General features: G+C 33.8%; 1 protein-coding gene across 1 annotated transcript in view; it reads right to left on the bottom strand.

The window, feature by feature from the left end:
• Window positions 1-12,509, bottom strand: part of brinp1 (bone morphogenetic protein/retinoic acid inducible neural-specific 1) — a 179,936-nt gene that overhangs the window by 75,905 nt on the left and 91,522 nt on the right. The window contains exon 4 of the mRNA XM_058777680.1: window positions 711-880. Coding sequence (XP_058633663.1) covers window positions 711-880 — 170 coding nt within the window. The remainder of the gene's footprint in view (window positions 1-710; window positions 881-12,509) is intronic.

The raw sequence follows: 12,509 nt of genomic DNA on the forward strand, positions 1-12,509 counted from the left end.
ACTTCTTTAAAGCGCAACAATAGATTAAACCTAATGACTTAAAATGCAATTTTAAGTTATTTTAAAGTGCACTTTTTGAAAGTATTTTTCTTTTCTTTTTTTGTTTTTGAAGTACACTACAAGTGCACATTCAGCACAATTCAACACACATCTGGTAACACTATTGTAAGGAGTCCTTGTTACAAGTTACATGTACTTACTATTATAATGACATACAAGTAACTCTAGACCAAACCCTAATTCTAACCCTAACCATATAAAAAGTAGTTAAATAATATTACACTGTAACAAGGACACCTTAAAATAAAGTGTAACCACACATATGTTTCAGAAGGGATACCACTTTAATAGAGACACACAAACACAGACAAAGTCGCTGATGAAACATTTGTGAGCATAAATGCACATGGAGATTTGCACTAGTTTGTCAGGTCAGTCATTCTTAGGCCCGTGTCTGTATTTAAGTGCAGCACAAGTGCTGCGTCTGCTGCTTGCTGTCGTCCTGACTCAGCAGCTATTGTCAATTCCGTTTAATTTTGTCATGCTTGACTTCCTGCTACCTCGGGCCCTGTCTGCCAGGAGCTCTTCAGCGGCCTGTCAACAAGAAAAAGCTCCACGGACAGATGGACGGTGGGCGGATAATGGAGGAAGAAGAGGATGTTTCTTTTTTTCTGACTTTATTCCTCTCCATCGCTCTTATTTTTGCTTACCTTGATGGCGTTGCTGGAGATCTGTATTTCGTGGAGTTTGCGCATGGTGCCATCGCGGTCGATGAAGTATGAGGAGGCGAGCTGGTGCAGTGCCTCGACTCCTTGGGTGGCATTGACCATCTTCCGGTCCAGCTTGTTCTTGGCCATGTACATGGTGAGAGCTTCCTCACCTAATGGCACAGAGCAATATGGTCAGTTAACGCAAGACTTCACTTCCCGTCTTTCAGATGCCAAGAGTTAAAATATCACACTCTCAAACGCCCATTCACTTTAAAGGAATGATTCAGTCATCATTTACTTGCTTTGGTGTCATTCCGTGACTCCCTTTCTTCTCATTCAATTCAATTATGACATCAAAGACACTCCTATTGAGTGCATCGTCACTGACGGCACACCTGACGAAAAATTTTCTACAAATAACAGCTTAAGGCGAGACCCTACTTTTTTCATAGTCAATTTAGAGAGTTTAGGCTGCTTGTCTTTCATTGTATGTCTTGTATCAGACAAGTGGACAGAACACGCCCACATGCACATTAATGTGTTTATTTGATATCACTTTATATATGTGCTTCTATATATTTCAATTACAATCTATATTTTTATTTCCCATTTCAGAAACACTTACATAAATCAAACTTTAACGTCTTCTTCCTATCTATATTCTGAAGGGTTTCACTGAGGGGTAGATAGATAGGGGTATCTATCTATTTGTCTGTCTGTCTATCTATCTATCTCTTGAAGGTTTTTTGTGATGATAAAAATGACAAAAATAATCCAAAATCCACTATGTAAAAATCTTAAACTCTGATTTGTCAACAAAACGAAATAGCACTTGATTTTATCCAGAATTCAGATTTCTTTTCTGGAAATGACTGCAAATGTGTGCATGTTTAAACAATACCTCATTTACATTTTCAAACATAAAATTTCAGAAAATCTGTAATACAAAACAAGTGTTCTAATGTACTGTGATTAATTAGCTGGGGGAAGCCCTCTTTGCCTGTCCAAGTATTTCTAAGTAGAAAAACTGAAATAGTATTTTCAGTAACACTTTATGTATATTGCATTGCATAGTGTTATTAAAGTGTATAACATGTCATTATTTGTTGTAATACATTATATATTGTCATAAATAATTATAACCCAAATTAAAATGCATAGTGTAACAATGAATTGATAAGTGTTATAATGTATTAACTGTGGTTACAATTATGAATGAGATTGTACAATGCATTATAAGGTGCATTACAAAGCATAATTAATGCATTAAAACAACTTTTATAATGCATTGTACATGACGGCTCTAAGTAATGTGTTACTGTATTTTCTTGAGAAACATACTTGAAAATATTTGTTTTATTTATCGTTTTGAACAAAAACATTTTACAGTGTACTGTTATGGTGCATTTTGGACATTGGGCAATGTATTGTCCTATCGTCATTCGGGTCTGAATGACTTGAGGATGACTAAATGATTTCCACTATTGCTTTACAGTAAAACGATACTGAGATGCCACAGCAACAGCATATTTCAAGGCTTGTTGTCATGCTGTATAAAGTCGTCCCATTGAGCTTGCCAGCATTCATACGGGCATCATTTTGAGTGCTGTGGTTCATGCAGCCAACATGTCATTTTATCAACATGCTTCTTCAGCGTGGACTTCCTAGTGTGTAAGAAGTGCCAAACACACTGACATGATGGAGACTCGGCGTGCATCGGTGACTCACTTCACACACTGTCACAGAGAAAATTTTGCTTACAGTGTCAAACTGACATGACCCGAGTCTCTCTCTCTCTTTCAGTCACACCACTCGATGGCAAAGATTTCTTCTCCACTGGAGTCGAGTGGGAAAAGCAGCTATGATTGATTTTTGCAAAGCGCCACTGACCTTTTCCTAAATAACTCATTCACTGGGACACCAGAGGAATATCTGCTCTGACAGTAGCCGTAAAATCCAGCCAGCAAAAAAAACACCAGCTATATGTGTAGACACAGACATACACAGTGAGCAAAACATTATCTATTTTTCTTTTCCTCTCTATGCATCATCTATTCCTCTCATTCTAGCTTTAGAATTAAGCATCCCAAAGCTCTACTGTAGCTCTGCTCCATACACTTCTACCATTGAAAAAATGATACCGAATTCTTCTAGATTTCACACTTTGCATTCAGTTAACAGATCCATATGAATCATGCATGAAATAAAAGTTTATAAAGTCAAACGATAGTTTTGTGTGTCTTAATTCATTCGAAATGTTCTAGAATAGATCATCTTTGGCGCGGTAATGCGAGTTCATGATTCGATTCGTGCACAGATGATTCTTTTGAGTCAATCTTTTAAATGAATAATTTATTTTGTTTAATGAAACCAATGTGAATGGTTCACATTAAACTGGATAGACTGATAGATAAACTGGGGTATGTTTCCCAAAAGCATCGTTAGCGAACTGTGGTTGTTAAATTACATTGAACTATAACGACATTACTTGCGACCGTAGTTGCTTTGGGAAACGAGACCTGTCAATTTTAACTAAGCGATCGCTTCTCCATAGAGAGGATTATGAAGTAATCACTTAAAGTTTGGGCCATTCATTAAAAAAATCTATTGTATAACTTGGAGAACTGTGCCAGTTGTTTTGGCTACGTTTATGATATGTTTGGTGTGTTTGGATTCGTTTTGAAGCTTGGAATGCAGCATGAAAAAGCACGGAATCCCATTCATTGTATTCAAATTCAATTTATATTGATTGGTTAATTTAAATGACATAACATTTTTTTGTTGTTGTTGTTCATAGAAATGCTGTGGAAAACTGATGTTGTTAAAAAATGCAAAGAGAAAACATAAAAACAAGACATTAAGTTAATATGTTCCTTTGTGTTATATAGCTTAAGTATTTCAAAGTATTCTAAAGTATTTAGATTAAGTTACTAAAATAAAAAAACCATCGAAACAAACAAAACAAGCTCCAAAAATATACACACACACATATCCACAATATACTTTACAGTATAAAAAGGTGGTTGTTTATTTGTTCATGGCACTATTGTAGCTCACTCACTCATCCAGTCTACCATGAGACAAAGTCACATAGTGGTTACCATTGACAGATAAACATTATACGCAGTCGTGGTATTAGTCGTGGCCTAATGGATAGAGAGTCGGACTTGTAACCTGAAGGTCATGGGTTCGAGTCTCAGGCAGGAATTGTCAGTGGGAGGAGTAAATAACCGATATATAATAATCAACAATATGATGACTGAGGTGAGACCCTTGAGCAAGGCACCGAACCCCAACTGCTCCCTGGGCTGCCCGCTGCTCCGGGTGCATGTTCATGAAGTGAACCAGTGTGTGTTGGAGAACTGTGTGTGTGCGCACTTGGATGGCTTAAATGCAGAGCACAAATTCCGAGTATGGGTCACCATACTTGGCCACACATCACTTCACTCACTTAAATGTATTCACACATGTAAATAAATGTATACTGCTCATACTATATACATATGTAACATGATAAACATTCAAACCAGAAAAATTATGATATCAAACATTTACAAATAAACGCACTGTATAAGAGTAACCCCCTCGGTCGGCCTCCGTGTTAGCAGGCTAACATTCACAAAAGTGATGAACTGTAGAACCTTTCAGTGAACAGTTCTGAAAAGAACCTTTTTGTCTTAGGCTGTCAACATTTTATGTATCTAGAGATCCTTTTTCCACTATTAAAAAACCTTTAGGTCAATGGATGTTAAAGGTTCTTCATGGAACCATCGAGAACTATAAAGAACCTGCGAATGCAAATTCAGATATCCCTCAATTTGTCCAAAAGGCGAGACACACAGTTATGGAATAACATACTAGCATAACATTCTTACTATTCCTGTACTATAGCGTGTGTATGCTGTGTACAGTATGCAAAACAGCTTGCAAGAAATAGCTGGTTGACCTATATATTACAGCTGGCAAACTGTGTGCTATAAACCAGAGCACAGAGTGTGTAATACTGTATCCTACAAAACAATGTGATTGACTTGACCTTCCATTTTTAATATCTTATTGTCAGTACATTTTAAACAAGAGTCAGTGTAAAAACTGCCAATAAACAATTTGCATTTCTGAGATGATGCGTGGACCCAAACAGTAATGAGATCATGTGACAAAAATTAAGTAAGTACATTTTGTTAGTTAATATTATTCAGTGCTTAATTGTATAATTACACTGTATCAAGGACACCTTAAATAAAGTGTAGCCCAAAAATATAGCATGCTACTGTTTGAAATGTGTATCATGTTGCATAATGAATTCTGTTGAGGTCATAGTCAGTGGTGGGGAGGGGGGGTTCTGATTAAAAGCATACTTGTATTTTACTCAACATTGTGAAATAACACTTTTTCACTGAATATTTATGTGTGTATTACAACAATAAACTGTAAAACAACTAAAATCTGAAAGTATGTCACTTCACGTGAGCATTGCAAGAGCTGTTTTCCTATATCCAGAATATTCCCAATCATTCACTTTGTGCAGTCTTATGCTTTATCTACACTAGAAGTGCTGATTCAGCATATCATCTCAAGATCTTCACTAACCGCTGGCCAGCTGTGAGCTTCAGGCTACACGGGACCAACAGTAACATAGAAATACTAAGACTGAACAGAAAACTGCTGGTATAAAACTGACTTTACTTGGGTTCTCTTGTGAAAAATGTCAGCATACTTTTTAAAAGAGCACTTATTATAGAAATAATATACTTGAATATACATTGATGAAGTTAAATGAATATACGTCAATACGTAAGTGCAAATTTAATGGGTCCCACTTTATATTAGGTGGCCTTAACTACTATATACTTACATTTAATTAATTAATTAATGATGCAATGCACATATGGTGTACATACATGTTCTTACATTGTACTTATATTGTTAATAATACCTTTATGTAATTACATTTATAATTACACTGTTGACCCATCCCTTACACCTTAACCCACCCTTAAACCTACCCATACCACTTAGCCTGTTCCTAACCTTACCCATACAACACCTCAATAGCAGCAAAAGTGGTTTGCAACACAATATGAACACAATAAGTACATATTAGTTAAGGCCACCTAATATAAAGTTTGACCAGTTAATGTAATGTTTTCAGATACTCAAATGCATGTTAATTGCAATTGCATTAAAAATTTTATATAGTTTAAATTTATATTAATTGCAGTTAGCTTTAACTTTACAATGCTTTATTTAGAGCTATTTAAGTAGGACTTAAGTACATCTTTATATGCAATCTATTGTTTTTGAAATACTGCTGAATGTACTGACAGACAATTATGATAAACTAAAATAAATAAAATGTAATTTGTATTGAAACTTGTATGGCATGTATTTAAATATATTTTTATTTACACATTTGTAATAAAATTGAAATTTAGAACATTTAAAATATATTAACTTTACATGTGCTTTAGTATGTTAGTCAACACATGTAATATTTTAAATGTACTAAGCAAGTGTACTTCTTTAAACCACAACAAAACATTGCATAATAATTTAAAATGCACTTTAACATAAAACATTTATTTTGACAATATTACAAAGTGCACTGTAAAAAAAGACACCTCTCTTTAAAAACATGTCTCTCTTTAAATCACTTAAGCTGATTAATATTATATTATCTGCAAGTGTTGCTTTTAAAATACACTTTTAAAATTGCACATTCAATATAAATGAGCACTTTTATGGGTTTGATTCCCAGTAAACATATGAACTTATAAACATCTATATTAAATGCAATTTGCATTAAAGTATCTAACAAATGTATATTCATAAATGTAAAGACAAAAGATGATTTAAACTATAACATGATGGCTAGAAATTGGGCATGTTGTGACACAAATGACACTTCTATTGTGCATTTACATTAATAACCTAACAACATGTAAGGTCATCTAAAGTTCATGCATCATCGGTTAAAGGTCATAAATTATTAAAGTGAAAACCAAATAGTTCCTTAATTTAAATGCATTTACTGGCATTATAGCTGCTTTTTTTCAAGATTTCTTGATTTCTGATATCAGTATGTATCAACACTGAATGTGTGCACATAACCACACTTATCGAACATAATCTGAGGTTTTATGTTTCGCAACATGCCACACGCAGTTCAAAAGCCTCAGGGGCTGCATATGAAGACAGATCACCAGGTTTTGTAATGAATTTCATGTCACATATGTTCGGGAACCTTAAACCACAGTCACAGCTGATGTCTTCTGTCTGTTCTGCCCTCATCTTCCTGCAGGCATGTTAATGTTATGTGCACATCCATGACTGTCGATTAACCTGCTAGCATCAACCTTTCGATCCTTGTGACCTTTATTTTCAGCTGTGTCTATACTGTTCAATCTCAGCCAAGAGAAATGTGCTACAACAAGGGCGGACCGCAAACCCTGACACTAATGTAAGTAACCTTTAAAGGCAGCATTAATAAATCAGATTTCCTGTTAATCAACCGATTAATCAATGTAAGGACGCCTACAGCGGACAAAGAACAATGAACCTTGATTTGACCTTGAGCTGCGGTATAATTACAAACTCTCCGTCTGTCCACAATAAAGCAGCTGCTTCCTCCGGCGCTGATATCTGAACACTAGCGTCTCGTACCGTTTGTAATCACAGATATTATGGGCTGCGCTCAGGTATTAGCCTTGTGTTTCTCTGGATTATACAGCGGTTTGTGATTTATTGTGGTACTCTGGACTGGAACAAGCATATTGCTTCTATCGATTTTCCATTGGGTTTTATGGTCGTATCGTGTAGGTGACGGAGGGTAAAGGCTTTCGTGTCCATGGATTCCCTTGAACACTGCATCTGAAATGTAATGAAATTCGAGTTGCCATTTCATATTTCGTTGCTTTGCAATAAACTATATACGGTTATAATGACCAATAAATGCTGTAATTTACCAACAGCACAGCCACTGACCTGCTTAACACTTAAAGACAATACATTTGTAATTCCAAAGATTACTTTACATCCTTCAGCTTAAATGAAAGAATGAATGAATGAATGAAGGGGTAGGTTTAGGTGTAGGGCAATAGCACATACAGTAAGTACAGTATAAAAACCATTACGCCTATAGAATGTCCCCACTTTTCACAAAAAACGAACACGTGTGTGTGTGTGCGCGCGTGCGTGCGCGTTTATATTATATATCATATATATATATATATATATATATATATGAAGAGTTAATTTGCAAAAACAGATCACTTTTTTTTGTAAATCATGTTTTTTTTATGATGTTATCATGTTTTTATTATTTTAATGTGTTAGTTAGCTGCATTTTTTTTTTTTTTTTTTTTAACCTAGTCAAAATAACCCAGCTACAGTTTGATTGAGATTAATCGGAATGCACAATGAAACAACATGATTTTATCTGTTTTGCAAATTAACTCTTCATATATATATATATATATATATATATATATAGTATTATTATGGGTATTATTATATAGTATGGATATATATGGGTTATTTTGACTAGGTTAAAAATAACTAAAAATACAGCTAACTAACACAATAAAAACTGTTGTAAAAGTTATCTGTTTTTGCAAATAAACTCTTCATATATATATATATATATATATACTGTTAGACATTTCTGTAATTTCTGCAATTATTTACTGTATATCACCCAGTATAATACTGCAAATTCCCTTTACAGTAAATAACTGTAATACCCTTTGCATCATGGGAATTTTCTGTGATGTCAGACCCCACATACATCGTTTTTTATACTTTTTAATGGAATTTAAGATTTACTGCATTTCTTTTTTTTTTGTATTTATGTTTTATAGGCAACTGCAATGAAGCATCAAGAAAGACATGAGCAGGCCAGCCACCCTGAGACTTATAATTCATGTTAAGAGAACAACTATGGTTTTGAGAGGTTTGTGTATTCTGTATGGGGTTTGCCTTTTAAAAGTGTGTCATTTCTACTTCTTGTTTTTCAGAGAAGACATTTCTGTCACTAACAAAGTGGAGGGTGAGCAGTGGTGGCCACGTTTTGGAGCAGCACCTGGGTTTTGCAGATGGCTATGCATTCTTTGGCTGTTTGTCTTTTTCCCCATTATGTTTCTGTTGCCTAAAGATTCTTTGTGAGGATGAATCCAGAGGACACAACATAATGCACTGCAAAACATCACAAGACAGGACAAATGGTGAAGTTGCACTATTCCAGCATTGGAAGACTGTATTTTTAAGTGTTGTACATGCAATGTTTTAAATAAAGAATTTTGGGTAACACTTTATAATAACTGCACACTATGAATCATTAGTTAAGTATTAGTAAATAGTCAATTCTTCCTTTATAAAGCATTGTTACAACATTTATAGGCATTAGTAAGCAGTTTATAAATACTGCTATAAAGGTTTTGTTCTTGAGCATATCTATAATGTTTAATAATTGTATTTTCATACTTTATAAATTATCAATTTATCATTTTTAAATTATTACGTTATTTACAAACCAGTTATTTAGGAGTTGTCAGTGGTTCATAAGATCATTTAGAAAGTGTAAGAAAATGATTAATAAACTATTTAAATGTACATTTATGAATCTTATTATTTAGACACATGATAATAGTTGCTCAGTGTGTTAATAAATGCTTTATTAACACATATTCCTGCTGTAATTCATGATTAAGTCAGGTAGTTATAAAACATTTAGTAGTTGCCAGCCATCTATTTTTGTGAGCTCATCTAAAGTGAGGACTATTCATACCTTGTAAAGCATTTATAAAGGTGATTTAAAGGCTCATTTATCTTCCAAACAGAAAAGTTAAACAAACACAACACACAATACAGAACACAGAAATATTTTTTCAAGATGCAAAAAATTAAACTGTACAACTGAAAAATAAAATAAAATTCAAGTGTACAGTTGTACAGTTTCATTTTTCTTGCATCTTGAAATAAACATTTATGAGTTCTGTATCCCCCTGTGTTGTGTTCATTTATTTTTTCTGTTAGGAAGATAACTGAGCCTTTAAATCTCCTTTGTAATAGATATGCTTATAAATCAAGAACAAGGCATGTATAGCTGCATTTATAAACTGCTTACTAATGACTATTAATGTTGGAACAATGCTTTATAAAGGATGAACTGACTATTTACTAATGCTTACCTAATTATTCATAGCGTGCAGTTATTATAAAGTGTTACCGAATTTTTATATATATATATATATATATATATATATATACAGTACAGTTTGCAACTGTAAATCAAATACAGTTTGTAACTGTAAATCTTAATGTAAAAGCCCTTTGAAATGTCCAACAGTGTATGTGTATATATATGTATATATATATATATATATATATATATATATTTATTGTCTCCCTTGTTATTTTGGCGTGTTCACATATCTCTTTAGTACTCTGTGACATTGGTCCTGTTGGGATTTCCAGAGCGTTCAGAGACTTTTACAAAAGCCCACAGATGCTTGACACACGCTAGCTTTAATGTGGATCAGACAGCATCATCCTCTCGGCAGAGTGTGTCTGTGTGTTTGTGTGCGCCTGCTCTCTGCTCATGTTTATCTGCCAACATAATGACACACTGTAAAACGCGCGACTGACACTGAGAGCGCTGACCTCAGGCCTGTTATCATGTCTTATGACCCCTAGAGCAAACACAGCCTACTGACACACTGAGACATGATGATCATGATGAGAGACAGAGAAATCATGAATGAAGCTGTGCGGCTCATTCTCAGAAAACTGTGCATTAAAATCTCCCTCAGGACCAAAGGACCACCATAAACAGAGAGAGATACAGGGCTGAAGGTCAGTGCAAAAAGAGATTTATCTAGCAAATATCATTGCATCACACCAAATTATTTATTAGTTCATATTACTGTGCTTTGCTCCAAGCACTATATACAAAATAAATTAAAAAAATATATATTTTTTTTTTCTCTAACAAAGGTAAATTATTGTGCTTAGCAAGAGTCAGGAAAATGGTAAAATTATAAAATATTGATAAAGAGTATGTAAGAAATTGTATTTGAATAAAATTTTATTAAAAATTAAATCATTAAAAATACATTCAAATGGGGGAATGTCACAGCATAACCAGTGTTTTGACAAACCATTATAGTTGATTAAAAGTAATAATAATAATAATAATAACAATCATCATCATCTGCATCATCATTGTAATTATAATAATACTTCCCATTTTGTTTAGTTTAACTTGAAGTACTAAAAAAAAAAAAAAAAAAATATATATATATATATATATATAAGACCGCTGCTTCCCAAACCTGTCCTGGAGGACCCCCTACCCTGCACCTTTTGTATGTCTCCCTTATCTAACACATTTTATTCCGCTCATCAGCTCGTTAGTAGAGACTGCAAGAACTAAATTGGGTGTATCTGATTAGGGATACATACAAAATGTGCAGGGCAGGGGGTCCTCCAGGACAGTTTGGGAAGCACTGTAGACATAAAACATAACTAAAACTAAACTTTAACTAACAGTAAAGTGAAAACTGAAAATGTAAATGAAACTAAGCATATCAATGAAACTAAGATAACACTGAGCCACACATAATGAGAGACCATGAAAGACTAAGCACCGGAGCTGCTCTGCATTTGGTTTTATGCTGTTGTTACAATCCAGCATCATATTCCCTCTTCCTATCCGATTTCTCTATGCCATAATTAGAGCATCAAGTTTAACCACTAAGCCAGAACTGATATAATATTCCAAACCCTGAATACAAACTCCCCATGAAAGCAAAATGACAGCATATCAGAGCAATTACTCTTGACAGCTGCAAATCTATATGAAACTGAGACCTTAAAGGACAAAAAGGGTATCGGGCTCAGTTCAGTTCTGCACAAACACGTGAAATGGGATTATGAATTGGCATTACAGACACGATCCATTAACAGAATGATTTGATCCTCAATGATTCACAGCAGGGAATCTCACGAACCACAAAAACAGATATAGCAACCGTACAATTGAACATATTTAGGATAGGAAAATAGATTTTCTATATTATAGACTTATCAATTCTTGAGGCAAGATACTACAGGAAAACATAGTTTGTTCATGCATTGCTAAATTTTAACAATTTAGACGACTTTGTTATTTCCACATCTTAACTTATGTCAGACTAGTGGAAAGAAAATACCCAAAATACACATTTAAGAGTTTATTTCATTAATCTTTATCTATTTGCCTCTCTAGATTTCAGTTATAACACATAATTTAAGATTTTTTTTTTCTCTCCACTTCAACAGCACACCAACACCAGACTTTCTCTGTCTTTCTTTCTTTCTTTTTCTCAACTTCAGTAACACTTACACATATAAAAACTCATATTAATATTGGAAAGGTTTTTACTAAGGTTTTTTATGTCATTTGCAATATTTCACAATATATACAATATTTTTGGAAAAAGTACTGTTTTTTGGGGGGTTTTATGTCTGCTGACAGTATTATATGAATTTTAAAAAAAAAACTTTGACTTTAATATGTCAAACAGAATAAAATAAAATAAATAAATAATAATAATAATAAATAAATAAGAATTAAAGAGACTGAAAAAAGTGTAGCATCAGACACAAGTCCAAATCAAATTAGTTACATAAACTTGTGTAGGTGTGAAGATCCTAAAATATATAAAAAATAAATAAATTACAAAAAAAAAAAAACACCTGCTCACGAGAACTTGGTCAGAAAAGCTCATATAAATTTACTATCCAGAGGCCACAAATTAA

Source organism: Onychostoma macrolepis, chromosome 05 (genome assembly GCF_012432095.1).
Source record: "Onychostoma macrolepis isolate SWU-2019 chromosome 05, ASM1243209v1, whole genome shotgun sequence".
Lineage (NCBI taxonomy): Eukaryota > Metazoa > Chordata > Actinopteri > Cypriniformes > Cyprinidae > Onychostoma > Onychostoma macrolepis.